At 36.1% G+C, this 20,476-nt stretch overlaps 2 protein-coding genes across 6 annotated transcripts in view; one reads left to right on the forward strand and one right to left on the reverse strand.

The window, feature by feature from the left end:
• LOC139980363 (ETS-related transcription factor Elf-1-like) overlaps positions 1-4,292 on the forward strand; it is a 65,955-nt gene extending 61,663 nt beyond the window's left edge. For all 5 annotated transcript variants that reach the window (XM_071991985.1, XM_071991986.1, XM_071991989.1 and 2 more), the window contains one exon: positions 1-4,292. In XM_071991985.1, the coding sequence (XP_071848086.1) occupies positions 1-103 (103 nt within the window). In that variant the 3' untranslated portion in view covers positions 104-4,292.
• LOC139980362 (tryptophan 2,3-dioxygenase-like) overlaps positions 2,310-20,476 on the reverse strand; it is a 26,565-nt gene continuing 8,398 nt past the window's right edge. Inside the window, exons 5-10 of the mRNA XM_071991984.1 lie at positions 13,694-13,804; positions 12,790-12,897; positions 12,020-12,131; positions 11,328-11,465; positions 10,153-10,243; positions 2,310-9,236 (exon numbers count right to left, since the gene is read on the reverse strand). Of these exons, the coding sequence (XP_071848085.1) occupies positions 9,068-9,236; positions 10,153-10,243; positions 11,328-11,465; positions 12,020-12,131; positions 12,790-12,897; positions 13,694-13,804 (729 nt within the window). The 3' untranslated portion in view covers positions 2,310-9,067. The remainder of the gene's footprint in view (positions 9,237-10,152; positions 10,244-11,327; positions 11,466-12,019; positions 12,132-12,789; positions 12,898-13,693; positions 13,805-20,476) is intronic.

Consider the following 20,476-nt stretch of genomic DNA (forward strand, 5'->3'; position numbering starts at 1 on the left):
GTACTACTACCAACGAGGTATTCTGGCAAAGGTGGACGGCCAAAGACTGGTGTACAAATTCTGCGAAATTCCTAAGAACATACGTGAAGTCGGATGCAGTTGATTCACGTGAAAAGGTCGACTGCGACGGGGAGAAAAATGCAAGAACATCGGACATTAGACCTCTTGATTAGCTATGACCAAACAAAATCACGTTTCAAAGAGGCAAGGAAAAACGCTGAAAGACGTGTTCATATCAAAAAGGTGTGCCAAGTATTTATATATATAGCTGCAAATTTATTCTCTCGAAAAGGGGTGAATTGAAAATGCCGGACAACTTTACGTGGCCGAGTCAAAAATATCTCAAGGAACATTCGGATGAAGAAGACTATTCCATCGCGAAGGAGGACGGAAGTTCTCCGTGAATGTCTTCTCTTCCAAAAGGAGTTTTATGAAGTGAAGAACAGTCGCAGATGGAGGATTTAAGTTCGATCTTTTGGGAGAGAGGAAGAGAGTCGAAGCAATCGATGAGAGTTTTAGTGAGAAAAGCGTAGAATCTGCTCCCATCTATTCCAGTCTTATTCCTGTCCCACTCCAGGGATGTCATTCTCTTTCTTTCTTTTTTCTTCGATCATTTGGTGCTCAGCAGCGAATCTTCTTCGAGCGCTTCCTACCGATTGCCAAATGGAGAAACACAAAGGGATAGTCTTTATTTTTTAAACATTCTGATTAAAGGAAACAGGGTTAGCTAAGTTTAGTAATAATAATTACTTTTTGTCACTAGCATGACATGTATGTTAATTGCTTATAAAATAGTTTAACTTGGATTTTAATTGGAAATTTTAAGTTTTCTTCGATTATACAGGATGAAACGGAAGTTTCTTTTTATCTTAGGGAGGGGAGGGAGGGTGTGGGAGGAGGTAGGAAGAAAGATAATTTTGAATTTTTTATTTTGTTATAATGAACCATGACTTTCCGGTCGTACAAAAGGTATTGGGGTGAAGCCAGTGGAAGCTGCAGTGCGTCCGTGTTTGTCTGGTTTGACAGATGATGGGGGTAGGGTACATGAGATTGTGAGGGTGTGGCAGGGAGGGGTGTGGCAAGGAGTAAGGATGTTTGTTTAACCCTCTTGAAGGGAATAATAGAAAATAGAGTAAAAGAGGAAAATAAAAATATATATGGGTGGATACAGTACTGTAAAGTCCATTACAACAGTAGAGAACTTTCCTGAAAGGCCAAAAATGGAGTAAAATAGAAGAATGTGTAAAAGTAAGTTGGCCTGACGTGTTGATCCTAGCAGGATCTTCTTCAAAGGCTAAATCTTGATAATCTCGATAAACACGCTCTAGGAACTTCTCTTTCACAGTTCACTTCTCTTTAAGTATTAATGCATGACAGGATTTGTTAACTTTTTGCAGGGGAATTTCCCTCATTTGTTGTATCCATCAAACATATTACTGCATGTGACTAAATTACTTATGATTGACATCAGAAATATAAAATCTGCAGAGACATTGAGTTCCCATCAGTTTGAGGTCTGACAGTACAGGTTCATTTGATAGGATATATTATTATGTAAACGTAAGTTGGCCTGACGTTTTATCCTAGCAGGATCTTCTTCAGAGGCTAAATGACAAGTAATAGCAGCAGAAGGGACAAAAACACACACAGAATACAGACAGGTTAATGAGCACGGTGAACACAAAGAGATAGATGTAAGGGGATTAGTAGACAAGTGATGGAGAGAAGAAAGAAAGAAACCAAAAAGGGAAGAGGAGAGGTAGGAGATAAACAATGGAGTGATAAATAGAGGATTAAGGATTTATTTTTAAACTAGAAGAAGTAATATTAAGGTTAGTCCATGCTGTTCATATCAGTTTCAAAGGGGGATAGGTTCTGTTTTCATGGTATCTGTTTCGTTACCAACTGAAGGAAATGCAAGATAAAGTGACATTCATACGGTTTGGAAATATCTCACTTAAAGTAGTTTCATTCTGAAAGGGATTTAAGATACTCATTCACAGGAGAAAGTAAAACTCATTATATAATGTGGTGAACATATTTTTTCTTTGTTACACTTTATTTTGTAAATTCTATTTGTTAAAAGTTGCTTTTCCTGAAATAGCGATTTTGCTCTTCCCTGTGTGAGTGAAATGGGCCAGTTAAGTTTTACATTTGCTGCTCTTATTTATAATCTTTTTAATTTTTTTTTATTTTAACGGCGCCAAAGAAGGTGTTTTTGTTTTCTTATTTAGTTAGTTGTCGTATTGACTGATATGTTGAAGTGTTGTAATGCTGTCCTACTATATTCATCTAACATTCTCTGTAAGTTTGTTGGGGAGGGGTGGGGGATGGGGGGGGGGAAATGAGCCACAAACAGTCATATCATTGAGGGAGAATTCAAACCTGAACATTTTGAGGAGTTTCATTCCAAAAAAATTCAGGGGTTACCTGTGAAAGGACATCCCCCCCCCACCACTCCTTAATTATGCCAGGGGGATAAACTTCCCTGTAGCTAAAAGAGAAAGTGAATTTATTATGATTTATTATGTGTATATGACTGCTATAGTCTACCTGTAAATGTTGGGACCACATCACGTGACACAGACAGAAAGGTAACAAAGATACTTGTGACTTTTCCATTTTAAGAATTGATTTGTAAACAAATCAGAGGGGCTCCGAAGTGGAAGGGATGAATATCTCTCTCCATTTGCCCTTTTAATCAGTGGTGCAATGAGTTTGTAATTAGTAATTATAAAAGTTTTGCCAAATTGTAGTGATTTAAGTCAAATTGTTAAGGACATTTTTTTGGTATAAGTAAAATTGTTCAATTTAGTCAGGAAATTGACTGGTGACCATTGGACTTGACTTTTAAGCTTGACTGTCCTGTTTATAAGGGGGAAATAGGAAAATAACCTGGAAATCCTGTGATGTTAGTGATGGATGTGGGTATTGGGGGGGGGGTTGGATTGAGAGAAAGGGAACTATACTTAGCAATGACAAAGAGAGGGATCCAGTAGCACTAATTTTGTCTCCAATTTCAATATGTTGACTGCATAGTAGGCTGGTAGAACGATGAGATTCTTTGTTCTTTGTAGTCGTTTAGACGATAGCTGGAATATCAATTTAATACATTGTTTAATTAATGGCAGACTGATTATGAATGAGGTGAAGAGAAGTGACTAGATGAACTCGAGGCTTAAAAATGTAAGAGAAGAAAAGTCAGAAGAGGACTTACTGCTCTTCAATACGACTAAAACGCTGATGTCTTTCTTAGTCATTTTGTAATTTTGAGAATGTTGTATTTTTTATAAGTGTTAAGTAAATACAACAGTTGTTAACGCAGTTAACTTCACTGAAACAGTTAAAGAGCCATAAAACGAACAAAAGAAAGATGCTTCTCGGGGAATGAAGTTTAGTAGTAGTTCCCTGGATCTTGTCCCGAGCATTCAAAAAAGATTTCATTGGTGTAGAGGTATATTAAAAAGAGGTTCTAATTTGTAACGGTATTGGGTGCAGGCAGATCTCATCGCTGAGTTTTGAAGTAAATATGACATTGATTTAAATGTCAAGAAAAACATGGGGTCAATAGATTGTAAATGCTTCTTATTATTATTTTAACCAAGAAAATGAATGCGTTTCTTCTTATTCGGAGGTCATTTGAGTGTATCTCAGTAGCAATATATATGTCATGCAATAAGACCTGTTGTAACCTCCAGAAATTGTTGGTAAGATTATTTTTTTCAAGAGATTTTGCGGTAACTCTCTTCTCTTCAGTTGTGGTAAACAGCGAATGTTTTGCATTTAATCAGATCTGAATTTGGGCTTGCTTGTTGTGTTGATTTCGGGGCATGACATTGTAATTTTTGAGGCGGTAACAGCATTAGGCATCTGGCAAACAGGATCACAAAAAGGATTCGTTTCAAATGTCCTTGGTGTCTATGTTTGTTGCCTCTTACGCTGAGACATAAACTTATTGCGGGGCGGAAGGGGGGGGGGGATGATTCTGTTTTGTTTGTTATTTGTATATCTTAACAAGTGTATGTAATTTGATCACTCCCTTGGTGGTGAAATTTGATTGAAAATTTCAGATAACAATGTTTCTATTTCCTCACAAAGACTGTGTTTTTTTACATTATTAATATTATTCCAGTGAGGCAAATCATTCCAATTGTTAAAAAGTTTCATTGGTATTGCAAGATTTTATTTGGGATTGGAAAACTGTACAAAATGTATACTGTGAGTTATATCACAAAAAACTGTAAAGAAACGATTGAGCAAATAAAAAAAAAATATTTTTGATGATGTTTATACTTTTCCCTTGTAATGGTTGTTTTTGTGTCATTTTCGTTTTTAATTCACCATTTTCTTGTCATATATTATGTCTTGTTTCATTCTGCTCAAACAAGTAAAGAATTACAGGATCTCTTACATAAACATTAAATAAAAGAAAGAAACTTTTCTCCATTTGGAGTTTTATCAAGTCACCGATATTAAATTCAAGTTGTTATCATGACTGGACAGTTATATTTGGTTAGTAAACTAACTGTTTAGTGTGAGCTCACATAAGTGCATCTGTGAAGGGTTTACTGCTAAGTAGCCATGATAGGGTCCTCGGTAGAAAAATACCCTCCATCTAGTGTTGATCTTTGTTTGTGAAGTACCGATGAATTTGTCGTGGATACCAGCACATTTTGATTCATCTGAGTGAGGGGACCTCAATTTTTGACAAGGGTCAGAGAAAAATTGCTTGGAGCAAATGTGTGAGAGATTACAAAAACTCACTACAAAAATTTATTTAAAAAAATATGGTTTATTATCCTTTCTTATGGAATTGGGATTTGGCAGGCTGTTTATGACATTGCAAGCAATCTTGCATTTGTTTGGTGAAGGGTGAATGGAGGGGAAGGGGAGTTTGGGCTGGAGGATAAAAATCCTTTTAGGCAATGAAAAGTATTGGCAAAGTATGTATTGGCAAAGCAAACTTACTCATTGTGGGGGGGGGGGGTGTGAGGGTGAGTATAGGCTATCATTATGGTATGCTGAAATGGCTTGATTAAATGCGAAAGTTTGGAAAAAAAACAAAATTGGGACTTTCTGGTATATTTGGAACCAATCTCTCTCTTAGAGCCTAGGAGACACTTTACAAGTAACACTTTACATTACATCATTATCATATTATTACGACAGCAATGAATTAACAGAGTACTTAATACATCTCTAAATAGTAACCAAGCAAACAGATACAAATAATGAGAAGCAATATTACACTTCTACATCTCTAACACCCCGCCCCCACCACTCCACCTCCCCTCCCCAACACATGCACAATTTATTGGAAAAGTTCTGTCATCATTTATACTAAAAGAAAAAATATTCCAGATTTATGGTTTGGTATTTCATGAAACTTCGCAAGGTGAACTAGTAGTTAGTAAAAATTTGAAATAGCATCAGCTCATACAATTAACACCATTTCCCTTCCCTAAAAGGAGAGGAAATATTAATGTTATTTATGATAAAACAGCAAGAAACAAAACCTTTGAGCCGTTTTGAGAAATAATGGTTCCTACCACAGTCAAGGTTGTTACTGTACAATAATGTTCAAAAAGTTTCAAAGTAATATTTTGGGGGCAGATAATATGATGCTTACATGTACAGGAAAAAATATTCCCACAGGGTTTAGTTGGATTTTACAAAGCCCTATAATATCTTATCACAAATGTTATAACCCCAAAATACAAACTTCTGTTCAATAAAAACGGCTGTTTGCAGAATGTTGGTTTTAAGTTTTACAAAATATTATGACACAACATTATCTATAAGACACTGTTATTTTATCTATTAACCTTGCCGTTGTGAAATTATTATCGATATATTAGTACTAACAATGCCTTTCATGCTTTAAGCTATTCGCACCCTGCATGATAATTCAGAAAATCTTTATATTTTTCCGATAATAGTTTTTGAAAGACCGATCACACTTTTGATCAATTGTTGAATAATGCCCTCATACTCTAAAATAGCGATTACAAACATGTTTCTTTAAAGCTAGAGAAAAAGATGGATTTGGACATCAACCCTCAAAAACAATTGTTTCAATGTTAACCTCGTAACAATTAGACAGCATTATTTTGATTTGACTTCAATTCATGTTATAATTCACTTGAATATCCTGTGACCTTTGGTGAAAATTATTTCAAAATATGAATAAGAGATAAGACACAATTAAAACTTCAAGGCACTTAATTTGGAATGAGAGATATTTAAATTTCAATCAAAAAATGTTGTTACTTTGCTATATATATATCACATGCATATTAGTTCACTTTTGATTGATTTTCTTAGTTGAACTCGTCTTTGAAAAACAGCATCACAAAAATTTCTGCAACTTTGGAATTTGGCAGCTTGCATGAAATGTTGTGAAATTTGGACCAAATGTCATGCGAAAGGTAACACATTAAGAAAAAAAAAGTGAGCATAGTCTCATAATTAAAATGAAGACCCAGTCTATGCTAGTACTCCTGTTGTAGCCTAGGTTACCTCACTTCAAGTAAGCAGATTAGACAAAGGACAGGGATAGGTTCATTTGAACAGAGATTGTTGGAGCCAGGTGCGTAGCCAAGGTGCGACCACCCCCCCCCCTCCCCGAGCATATTTTGTTTGTATGTTTTTATGATATCACTAGTAATTTCAAGCTTAGATGCAACTTACAAGGCCTGGGAAGTGCCATTTCCAGCGATCTGGGCGGCATTTTCAGCCAAAATTTTCTTGTGCCCGTAGCGCCAACTCATGGTGGCGGTATGCTTAGATAGTTTTCAATGCAGAATCTACGGCTCTGATAGTTTGCCTACAGGTTCACCCCTCCCTTGGCAAATTCCTGGCTACGCGCCTGGTTGGAGCTAACGATCCAGTTGTTTGATGATCGCTCAAATCTCAGTAACAACTACTAGTGTTCCACTAGTCTCAACTAATTCTCATCTATATATATACATATATGTGTATATATGTATGTGTATATATACGTATATAAAGGATAATACATTAATAACACATTTTAAATTTGAGAGGCTATAAAGAATATGAAAAGAAGAATTCAACTTGCAATTAATATGTACAGCAGCATGAAAAGAAAAAGAAGAAAGAGAAAAATGGTTTGAAACAATCAAAGCAGATGAACAAATGATTGACACAAGTGATATATAGTTGGTAAGGACAAATTCAAATGAATTTTGCAAGAAAAGAAATCTCATACACACACACTCAATTTTTCTATCATTGGAATACTATTGTCCTACTGCAACAGCCTCATTATCATCTATGCTTATTTGCCAATTGTTTTCCAATTAATCAAGCTAACATGCTCTTTTAGACTTTTTTCACAGAATGAAGATTAGGCATGAATCTTATTCGATCATCAAGAGTTCGTTGCCCGTGTCGGAATTAATCACGCGGAAGGGGCAAATTGAATACTTTGCAAATTTTGCAATGTTTCTTTCATTATTGGAAATTACAATCAATTTATGATAGATGGGAATGTATGAAAACACTGATTTGATATTGTTGTTTTCCATTTTAGGTTAAACAATCAACAGTATTAATGCTACATTTTCCCTAGACTTGCTTTAGAATATGATAATGGCCATTAACATTCTACTTTAGAACTACCATGACAAGTTTCACAAACAAAATTCCTAAATTTACTCTTTTTTTTCTTGGAATTCTAAATGGTTTGAATTATTACTAGGGATATAACAACAGAAAAGTGCCACATATTAAATGAGAAGTCAAATTTTGTTGATGATTTCTCAGTTTTTTTGTTGTTGCACCTATAACAAACACCAATGCAGCAAACCAAACACCCAGCCACGATCTAGGTTGTATCAGATGACACAGGGTATGATCATTATATATACACAGTATGAAAGGTATAACAGCTACCAATCCCTCCTCCCCCCCCCCACCCCTCAAGTAATGGTGGAATAAGGATTGCTGCTAAGGATATAACTGCACCAATTAGTAGCGGGTAGGGGGCCTTGTAACCACAAGGTGACAAGTATATGAACACATAATCTGCTATCATAGTCTACAAAAATTCACCCAAAGAATGGGCAAACTTGCAAATGATGAAATAAGTAGTTCAATATTCAATTCAATTTGTTTAAACTAAATGGCAAAAAAAAACTGCTCATTTGTAGCAGCCAAAGGATTATCATATAATAATATTGAGGATTTATCAAGCGCAGACTAATCCACTGATAACGGTGCTCAAGGCGCATCACCATATTTCCCTGGTCAACGATAACCTGTCAAACAGAGACAATCCTTCCACATGGCTGCAGCTAAACAGCACCCAACTGACAGGATTATCTCACAGGTCCCCATTTATACACCTGGGTGAAGAGAGGTAATGGAGATAAAGTGCCTTGCCCAAGGACACAGCGTAATAATCTGGCCAGGACTCGAACCTGCAAACCTTAGATCACAAGTCCACTGTCTTAACCACTTACAACCATATAGGTCTATTAAGTTGACTGGAGACTTATGAAATATAACATGTCAATACTAATTAACTTGGTTATAATAATACAAAGTAGAATCCTAATAATAACCGCTTTAAGCTCATATCACCATATGTCACGATGATGATTTCCCATGATGCATTTTAATTATGATGTAAACACAATATTTTTCCTCCACTGTGTACGACAACCAACATCTCCAAAAAGCATAAATATAGAATGATTCAAAGAAAATACTGTTCTAATGTTTTTAATAAACTTACTAAGACTTTCACCCCCAAAAAACAGACTTTCTTTAATTTTTGAATAAACTTCAAATATAGGTAATTTCAGACAGGATTGCAAAGAAAAAGAAAAATGGAGAAAGTTTGAATATGAAATAACTTTACTATTTTCAGAAAGTCCTGAAATCACTGCATCAGATTTTAACAATTTTATCAATTGATGTGAATAATCAATAAACACAGTATAAGACTGACCACCAGCTGACTTTTGAAGCTGCATTCATAATTTTATACAATTCTCTGTGGTTAACTTTAACTTTTGTTGTAACCATAGCAACTGCTACATTAGTTGCTATGCTGTACTCGAAGCTGCTCCAGACTTAGAACGGTCTCAATTGGACCTTCAGAGATAGACAGCCTGGACTTCATACGGATGGTCAGTGGCGGAATGTACTCCCTCGGCAACAAGAAGCTCGACAGGTTAAACAAATCCAGAAATACCTTGTAGCGGTCACTACAGAGAAAAACAGAGAAACGATTGGAAATTTAATCAAACTGAGAGAGTGAAAATTGTGACTATTTAGTGCCAAACTGTGTTTCTGTATATCAAAGATGGTGACAGCTGTCTGTCCTTTTAAGTTAAATATTTGCAGGACAGCAAAGCAATCGTGGTGAAAGGACAAACAAGTGTTATTATCGTAAAACGTTGAGTTGAAGGGATGAATGATTGAATGATATTGAATTATACTGGTGTATTAGAAACAACTTTATAATTTATAGCAAATGCTAAATACATAGTTACCATGGTAAACATTATGTTCCATTGATGTGGAATATGTGGATTTATGTTTGGTAGCAAAGAGCTGCCTTCACATTCCACAAGTGGTGAAACTTTTGCTGGAAAGGGAGGAAAGGTGAAGACAGGGAGAGAGGGTGGGTTAGAGGGGTGGTGGAGGGGGAGAGGGTGGGTTTAGAGGGGTGGTGGAGGGGGAGAGGGTGAGTTTAAAGGGGTGGTGGAGGGGGAGAGGATGGGTTTACAGGGGTGGTGGAGGGGGAGAGGGTAGGGAGAGGAATGTAAGGATCATCTACTATGTCTTCACATGAAAACAGTATTAAAAAAAAGAGTCTCATTAATGACAGTACACCCTAGTAAGATATTGCATCACAGAAAAAGCATAAAGGAATACATATTGGAAAGCCTACTGGCATGAACACCTTATCCTTCTTATATCAGTATCTATATCACAAATGCCTGATTGGACCTTTACTGTATAAATTCTCTTGATATTTTCAGCTTTCCACCTTGAAATTTCCAAAATAGTTTGTTAGGGACTAGATTAGTCCTAGCGATTATTAAGACTATATGAATATAGTAGCATTAAGTATGTGAATAAACCACCACCGGGGGTTAAATGCCATTCATTACGTACCTGACTGTCGACCTGAGGTATAAATAACCCGATGAGCCTCCTGTGCCTGGTTTATTACCCAGCATCCTTTGCACCAACTGAACATGATTGGCTGAGGAAAAAAAATGAATAAACACACACACATATCAAAAAGCAGGGAAAAATGGAATGAATGAGTAGAAAAGCATGCCAAAGAAACAAAGTAAATAAAACAAACTTTCATTTTCAATGATGTTGTAAAAGTGCGCATCAGGTAATGAACGCTACTGTCATTAAAAATTGTGACTGTAATGAAATTGAATGTTGCATTCACCTTGTGACTCAGAGTTAGGTATAAATGTTGGTAAATGTGTGATCAAGTGACTTCATCACAATTATGAAGTAAGTTTAATTATATGCCAGGGTCAGTGAAAACAAAAATAAACTAATAAAAAACAAAGACAGTTTGATGTGTTGTCCATGTACTGTATGACATCACAAATTATTACACAATATACTTATTTGCATAAGATGAATACATTTCAAAAGTTCACATCTCAGCAACAATGAGAGTTGGCCTAATTTGTTTCTTTTTACTTGCTCTGTGACATAAATTGCTTACATATTCAATTTCCTTATCCCTTTAAATAGGTATGCAATCATTCTACAGCAGTCCTTTCTCAAGTGCAAAAGTGATTGAAATGCATCGTTAACAGTGAATAATCCTGATATGAGGGCAGCTACCCAATGCGAAAAAAGAAAACTAAGCTTGTAAGGATTCTAAGCCACTAATGTAAAGTTTGCTGAACTGGGCAGGGCTTGCTTACAAGAGATGATGAAACTCTGCAACTCATTTTCCATAACAAGCCTAGAATACAGAGCAAATGATGGACACACACATAAAAAATTAAAGTACTGCTACCCATACTGCAGAAATGAAAGTGTGAAATAACTGTTTCATTATATGCTAGTTACTTCTGTTTTCACTGTAAACATGTAATTGAAACAAGCAAACAATCCCCACTATTATGTTTGTATCCACCTTTGCTAGATTTGGAACTCAGTATTGCTCATAAGGTCCATATTCTGATGCAGGGCCTTTCTTGTGGTGAGTTTTGAAAATCAATATGTTGTGAGAGTGCATTTTTGCATTTGTGTGTGACTCCTCTGTTGCCATGGTAATTAGAGTAACATCACAGTCAATATGTCATACTCACCTCTCCACTTCATGAGCAGAGAATCCAAGTCCATCAGTAGGTTGAGGAATTGGAAAGGCTGGCTGAATCGCAACTGTTCTCGATAGAAGGAAATCAAGAGGGCGCCCTGCCATGCTTTGTGAGACAGCCTCCTTTCACCTGAAAGAGAATTAACAGAACAAGGAAAATAAATTAGAGAGAGAAATGAAATTTTCTCTTTTCCGGTTTTTAAATGAAAGATGTTAACGAACTTGGGTTAGGATATGTAGAAGTTGCTGAAACAGTTTGCAACAAGGCTTGTACGATGGATGTAGTAACGTTGATAATGTAAATACCACAGTCTCTAAACACTTGAAAAATTGAAAATATAAATTGCGCTGTAGTACAATGTTTGTCTCTTTTAAAGCTATTTACATAAATTTATGAAAAAACTGTATTGATTTAATTTTAAATTTTAAAAGTAAACATTCTAAAGATGCTATATGTCGTAGTTGGAATCTTTCAAAACTAAAAAATAATTTTAACAAATGCTTTCTTATCTAGAGAACGTTGTATCTGAGAGTTTAAGACAAACATTCATTGCTGTTGTTGTTATATTTTACTATATATTTTATTTCTTGTCAGAGTCCAGTTTCGGGACATTATGATGACATATGACACAGCTGTCGATAACTGTCACAAACCCTTCCCCATCGAAAGTATAAATTGATTACCTCTGGCAACTTTTGTGTTATGAATATTCTCGTCTAGAATAGTGCTGTAACTCTCTTGTGTATCTTTGTACTCTTTCTCAAAAGCTTCCCTTTCCTTCTGTGTTTCCGCTTCCTGGAAAAAGAAAAAATGACAGAAAACATGTGTGGAAGTAATTACCGATAGTATCATTGGTTGCAACATATCTGTGCATCAATGTCATACTGTATGTGAGTGTTTAATCCTGACATACTAAAACATTGTTTGTTAATATAACAGATTTATTTTTATTTTAAATTTTAAATTTTACTGTTATATTATGATGTGCCACACTTTAGACTGCAATTTCATTTCCCATCACATTTATACATCCTTTTCTCAGAAATAAAATCTGCCCATTTTCTACAAATTTGTTGTGTTTTATTGCTCATTATACTGATATACCGGTAAACATATATAATAGTATCTGTTCACAAGTCATACTGAGTCACTTACGATACATTCATTCAACAACAGTCACTAAGAAGTTATCGGACTGAAATCTTGAGAGTTTGCAGGAAGTAACAAAGCTAGACCACGTATTGGTAATTACTTGCTGGGACACCCATGAAAAATCAAAAGTAGTAAAATTCCTCACACAAGTCTTGATTCTACAAGATTGTTCACTGAAAGAACAAACCTGAAACCTTAGGATCACCCATCGTGGAATGGTATACTAGCTATTTATGAGGTTTCAAAAATGGTATCCAAAACAATAAACAAATATGCTGCCAGTCTAATATCCACATATTACCTCAGCATTTCTCTTGATGTCCCGTAGAAGGGATTCTACGCTCCTCGTAAATTTCTTCCAGAAACAAAATCCGCTTTCTTCGAGACCCGGTGTCCTTTCCAGCCATTTCTGAAAAAGGAAACCAGGAGATTTTAAAAAATTGTAACTTACTGGAACAGATATAATGCCTCACCATCTACCATACATCTCCCTAAAAATGAAACAAAAAAATTAGAAGCACAAATAGCAGTTCTGGAAAGTAAAGAAAAATGAAAAAATTAGTTACAGGCTGCAGAGCATGACAAGTCAATTCTGGAGTAAAACTATCTGCAATTGGCAAAGGATGTTACCTACATAATGCCTTATCAAGAGATAATAAATTTTTGGTAAAGAATTAAAGTTTGTAGCACATTGCCTGCATACTTGTCACAACAGTTTTGCTGGATATTGGGAATCCACATAACGAAGATGAGATTTGTCTAACACTCGCTTCTTGAGATATAGTATTTTACTAGATTTTCAACTACTATCTTCCTGACCACTACTGACCTCAAATGGCCTTTGACATTTCACCATGACACAATAGGCTACTTTAACTGAAACATGGCTATTTACATACAAAGTTTGAGATCCATCTGCCAAGCCTCAACTCTTCAGATATTATGTTTATAAGGTTTAACAAAAATTCGACCTCTGCCGACCTTTGACCTCCACCACAAACAACAATCTTCTTGGAACTTCAATATTCGGGCATCATTATGCAAAGTTTGAGATCTATCTCAGCTTCTATTCTTTGAGATATTGGGTTTACAGGTGAGACGTCACACACACACACGTCTAGAAACAGCCGCCCCTCCCCCTCACCCCGACCTGCCCTCCACCACACACACAGGACCACGATTGCAATGGTTCTGATTTGACTGACCTCAACCAAAGTTAGCAGTGACTCCTCTTGCTCTGATTTTGTCAGCACTTTATGAATTCCTGCTTGATGGACATCTGCATAATTCTTTTGAGCATAGGATACCCTCCAATCCTGAAACAAAAGAAGTCAGAAAATGATGAGATAAAGCACTTAATTTTCTTAAGTTTATTGTAGGGTAACTTAAAATTTGAGTTAACGACAGGTTGACTAGATCTATTCGCATTTTCAGTAGTGCAGGAAGCGACTTTCATCAGCCCGAAAATGAAAAGGGAATGGATGTTGGTCCGGTAGGTGCATTTGAAAATTGAATGAAATTGTTTCTATACCGGTCAGAGCTACTTCTTGTTGTCAAATTGGTTTGTAGTATGGAAGTCATTCATATTTCAGGGGGAACAAGAGGTAATACATGTATATTAAAACCGTAGTATTTAAGTAGGGTTAAACACTGCAGTTGTAAATTGATGAACTTATAGTGCAAGCTTTTCACTGTTAGGCAGTCTAGAAACGGGGCTTTGCCAAAAGTTGTTTGTTTCATAACATCGGAAGTTTTGTAAGTTCAACTTTTTAAAGATTGCAAGACAGATTAAATCTTTTTTCATTTATAACAAAGTATAGCTACTCTAACTTGTCATTTTAAAATTTTCATCAGTTTTGAAACAATTTAAATTTAAAAAGTTGTCAGTATTTTGCATCCTCAGCTGCGAATTTTTTATCGCCAGACACGCAAAAATACCAAAATTTTCCGGGGACGAACCTTGACCCCACCGGGGAACTAAGGCTGGCCCCTGGACCCCACGCCTTTATGCTCGCACGCTACGTGGGAAATTGAACAAGGTTTTCCAACACTGGTTATTTATTTATTTTCAAGGGAACAGTTTATAACAAACTCAGATATTCTCTTTGAATGTCCCCTCCATATATCTCTCTTTCTCCGTCCACTGTGTTAGACTAATTTGCCAAGTTCCCTGTCTTCAATATGGGGCTCTAAGTTAGAAGATGTTGTAAATAAAATGATGAAGTTGAATGAAATGTATCCTCTCCATATTGGAGTTCCTTTGGCCATCCCAAAAACATATAACCTACTTTACATGTTTCCACTGCAGGACGACCAAAATTTCAGGACAACCAAAAATTGGTGAGCTGGTTGTCCTGGGGACAACCACTTGAAATTTCTTAAATTTATACACTGTGTGGGATAGACATTTTTCTATTTTGTTTATGTGCTCACTAATATACAGGGCAGCCAAGATGTTTTAAAACCCAGGGATGGTTTCCACAGGAGTGGTTTTTCACAGTGTCTTCATAGGTTGTAATTCCAACATCACTTAATCACTTGTCTGACTCCCCCTCTCGATATAGTCAGGCCTTTATTGGTTTATTTGCTTCACTGACATACGCTGCCAAGAGGCTGCAAACATAGAGATGAGGGGCCACAGCCTATGGAATGGCACGGGGGAGTGGGCATGGCCACCGATAATTTCACAGTAGGCTAAGGATTTTCACTGGGGTGCCACTGAGGTGTCAACACCTGTGAACAATGGTCTGACTACACCATCAACCCCCTACACCTCCCACCCCATCTGAAAGATGGTTTGGGTCCCTGAGATGTCTTTAAGAAGATAAAAGGGGAATGCAATAATAGATGTGTAAGAATTCCGGTTCGGACTATTCTGCAAAAACCAGCTCAAAAGATGTCACCACGTTTGATCGTTAGTGTTGTGTTGCATCTCAAAATGATCCCAGAATTATAAAATTGAAGCATTGGTTTGAATTAATTATATACTTGCTTTGCCTTGTTAAAGTATTACCATCCATGCACTAATGACACACGACATGAACTCTCACAGATACTCAGTATTACAAGGGAAAGTAAACTGACTCTAACCGAGCCTGTAAGTTAACGACCACTTTCTAAAAGATGTGTTTATTATACATGTATACTGATATATGGCTTAAATGTCAACCTGTATCCTCGCTAAAGCTGTAAAACCACAGGGAATGTTTATGATACTTCAAAGAAACTTCAAATGGTTTACAGAAGAGATTTGCACAAGTTTCCTGCAGTTCTCCAGCCAAAAATGAAGATTCTCCTTTGAGGACTGAAAGAGTTCTTTTTCGGATGGTCAGCTTCTTGGTAGAAAATATACTCTAAAACCGCTGGTAAAATTGTTATTCGGTGATAGTTAGGCTACTTACTAAGTCTATAGAGTTATCAATAGTATCAAGGACCAGAATCTTTAACACAATGCCCTCATGGAAACATTTTACAAAACAATATGGCATTTTGCCCTTATGGCAACGTTTTACATACGACAATATGAATTTATAGCATTTCAACTGTTTGGTCAATAAATAGTTGACCTTTGGGTTTAGTCACAGTCATTAACAAAGCTAATCTCCCACTTCAACACCATATCAACAACAAATATAATAGATTGACTTGACCTATCTAAGCAAACCGATTAAAAAAGAAAAAAGGATATAAAATAGACATGCTATAAAACATATTTATGGACAGACTTGACATTGTATATTTTCTCTAACTACTTATGATTTGTCAGTGACCCAGTTTATGTATTATTTCTTTTTTTTTGCTCTACCCTGGTCCAGGCAAACTTGCTTGATTAGACAGAAAAATCCAGCTTCTGTCATCAGACACAATTTGATAGTACTTCCTTAAATGAAAGGACATATTGCAATTGTAGCACAAACTGAACGTAACATTTTAAACTGCATGACATCCTGTGTTTGGCGTATATGTAGCTAATATTCCAAGATGGCGACGATGATATCACAAATGGCAATTGCTGACATCAATGGATGCCATACCTGATAATCCTTAGATGGCTAAGCATATGTCACCTTGAATGGATTTATAGCTAATGTCACCTTGGATGGAATAGCATGACATCAATAAATGCCATTGCTGACATTGAAGGATGTCATAGCCGACACTCATACTGTACAATGGAGGTAGCATGCTATATTTGGCATTCCTGGATATCATGAATATATGATATCCCCTGATATTAATGAGGTGCCAATCCCTTACCATGGCAAATCTAATGTTGCTGGAGATGTCATGATATATGATATGAACCCATGATACCACTGGATGACACTGAAAACATCCTTGGATGCCACAGCTAGGTGACAGATAACTTGCATTACTAGACATCATCATGGGATGGTATCCGTGGTAACGTAGCTGACACCCCTGGATGGAATACCTATAAACAGGTGTGGATGTCATGGGAATATATCCATAAATAATATGGCTGATGGATTATCCAGTATCCTGAATGGGCTTAATTTCCTGTCTTCCTCTTATGATACTAAAAAATGAATGCTTGACGATAGAAGGTCTTTACAGAGTTCAAACTTCAAGAAAGTTGCCTTGACAGAAATTGATTTATAAGTTACTGTTCCTTCGTGTAAGGTTAAGCAAAGTTTGTATATACATGACTTTGATTTCTTCCATTCTGGAACACACTAGTCATGATGTGTACTTAAACAAATAAGCCTAAGAAAAAAAAACCCAAAAACCAATCACTTAAAGGAAAATTGAGAATCAAAGCCTTACTGGTTGTTACAGTACTTTAGGGTCTACAAAGCTGAGTTTTTAATATCTCCATAATATCATAACTTTATCTTCTCTCGATCAGAATTACCTGTAATTATCATCCTATCAAAATAGAACGTATCTATTTGGAATCTCTCAATAATCTCTGTTCTATTTCGATAAAGTATTCTTGATAAGCTACAAAGGTTCATAAACAGTCTGTTTGCTTTTCACAACAGACAGGATACGGATTCTACAGTTAACTCTGCCAGAAGAAAATGGAAGATATGTTTAGAATCTGTGGTTTGTTCCAAGAGATATGGATATTTCATACATACATTATGCTATATAATAAAACAGCAACATATATACTTGATAAGCCACAAATGTTCATATACAGTCTGTTTGCTTTTCACATTAGACAACAGACAGGATATGGATTCTACTTCATGTCTTAGAAGTAGGGAGAACTATAAACTCTGCCAGAAGGTAATATATGACTAACCTCTGTGGCTTGTTCCACAAGATTATTTCATACAATATATATAACAATATATATAACAGCAACATTGTCTTCAGATTGCCAACGTTTCATACAGCCCTGGTGAGGGATGCTTTTTAAGAAAACTTTAGACAACTTAATGAGAAAAGTCAGTCTATACCTTACAGAGACAAACTAAGAAGGTTTACCACAAATTTATCTTTGTGGAAAAACCTACTTTTGTCTCTGTAAGGTATAGTGACTATAGTCGGACTTTTCTTAACAGGTCTCCATTAGTGACAACACGCCATGGGATGTCAGATGAAGGGTATTACAGTAAAATCTGTTCAGCATATTTGTCATTCATATATGATATTTATTAGGTTATATATTTTGAGCAGGTTTCGTGAAATTTTATAAAGAATGGTCCAGACGATTTTTCATAATAATGATCGATAACCCCCACAAAAAAACAAAACGGACACTTCAACACAGCATATATACATAACTAATTTACTGCAGGTTGAGTTGAGGGAAGTGAGTTTCAAATGTCGTGTGTGCGAAAAACGTTATCAAGTTTACTAGGTTAAGGAAGAGGAAAGTGGGCTACTAGACTAGAGGCAGGGAGAAAGGAGCGAAGTAAATTTTAAGACCGTGCAGTCTCTCTCCGCCTTTTGTCACTGATCTACGGATAGACACTGACCTCTCTCAACATTGGAGCATTTCTCAATCTCTAGTTTAAATCAATGCACTCTTTACATTGCAGGCTATTCATGAAAGCATCTCGCTTTAATAGCGTACATCTTATCAAGTAAATAATCTTTCTATTGCAATATTGACAACTCTGCATAAATTACTGAACAAATACGAACAGTTATTTGCTGTGTTGTTTATTGAATAAATAACTTCTAGGCGATCGATCGTAACAACCTGTTAGTGTCACGTACACATGCACAGACACTAGTAAACATAGGGTAGGATAGGGTGTTGTGTACGTTACCACTACTCTTAAGTAAATAAATGAGCTTCAAAGTTTACCATCAAATCTGCTATATTCACTACCTAATTCTGGTCAAATTGCCATGAAAAACTGCCAAGGTTTTGGTGACAAATTTTTACAAGAATCTGCTACAGTACATTATAAAACCAGATATTGCCTGAAGGTTTTTGTGATTCCTTGCCATATAATTTGCTCAAGATTACACTTAATTATTTGACTATTAGTTTGTAGAGGAAGTGAATTAAATTTGTCCAAGAATTAAGTGAGAACCAGAAGAGATCAGAGATGTCCAGCTCTTATTTGTAGCACTCACTCGTGGGCATCAACCAATTAAATTCAATGGTCAGGATTTTACAATGTAGAAGTTCTATTCCAAACTCTTTCAATGTCCAGAAACAACAGTCTTCCTACTGTACAGTACTGTATGTGAATGTGAAATACAGGGCTCACAGGCACAGATGTTATATCAATAAGCAAATGGACATTTTACACAATTTGAGCTAGCCAATCAGCTCTGCCACCAACCACCTCTTTAAATAATTGCTACTGTACTAACGAATGAGAGTTGCATATAATTGTTTATTCACTGTGAGATATTGTGACAACTTTACTGCCAATTTCATCTAGTATAAATAATAGAGAATAAAATAAGGCCACATTTAAGAGGGCCTGCTGACTCCTCGAGCCAATTTTCAAACCCTTTAAGATACCCTGTTGACCACTTACAGCTCAGAGTGTGAAAACTGATAAGAGCCACTTGCGAATGATTAAATCAACCAACACAAGAGTATCAACTCTTTGAATCCGATTTAATGTCCTGGCTGATTTATGTTTATTGTAGGAAAGATTACTTCAGACCTATTGTATATTGAATCCCTTCAGAAAACTAAACTGAAGCTGATAAAATGTTCACCGAAAGAAAATCGTAGCAACTCACAGATTAGTTGTACTCTAAATTTTGGATTTAACAAGGAATTCAGACTTCAACACCTATTGACCTTGTGGGACCTTTGACCTCCACCAATATCATTATGGCTTTTGTTTTCACCAAGCTGGATTTACAAATCAATTATGCAGTTCAACTAGGATGTACTTTTTGAGTTATGTGTTTACAAGTTTTTCAGACTCTGATACTTTATGATGACCACCTTTGACCTCTACCAATTTTCTATAGATTTCTTGTACCCACCAAGCTGGTTTTACATACCAAGTATGCAGTTCAACTAGGATGTACTTTTTGAGTTATGTGTTTACAAGTTTTTCAGACTCTGATACTTTGTGATGACCACCTTTGACCTCTACCATTTTTCTATATATTTCTTGTACCCACCAAGCTGGATCTACATACCACAAATGAAGTTCAACAAAGATGTAATTTTTGAGTTATCACGATTACAATGTTTTCATACTTTTGCACTTTTGTTGATAAAAGGGTCACAGGGGTTGTGAGCATGAGATACGGAGACGAACGAATAGTTACTGTGCTTATGTACTGTAATGTTAGCGAGAAATATAAGCTAGTCCAATAACAATTAAAACTGAAGGAAACCTTATTAATAATTGTGCTGGTGTATATTCCTACTGTACGACATAATTGGGGAAACACTTTGAATAAGCTTGGGATGGAAATGAATACGCTTTTCCTAGACAAACTTTAGAAATATATTGACAATGATTAGTAAACATGCAGACTTGGTGAATACTCAAATGCATATGTATGTGGTAGAATAGGTGTGGTTT

The sequence above is a fragment of the Apostichopus japonicus genome, chromosome 14 (assembly GCF_037975245.1).
Source record: "Apostichopus japonicus isolate 1M-3 chromosome 14, ASM3797524v1, whole genome shotgun sequence".
NCBI lineage: Eukaryota > Metazoa > Echinodermata > Holothuroidea > Aspidochirotida > Stichopodidae > Apostichopus > Apostichopus japonicus.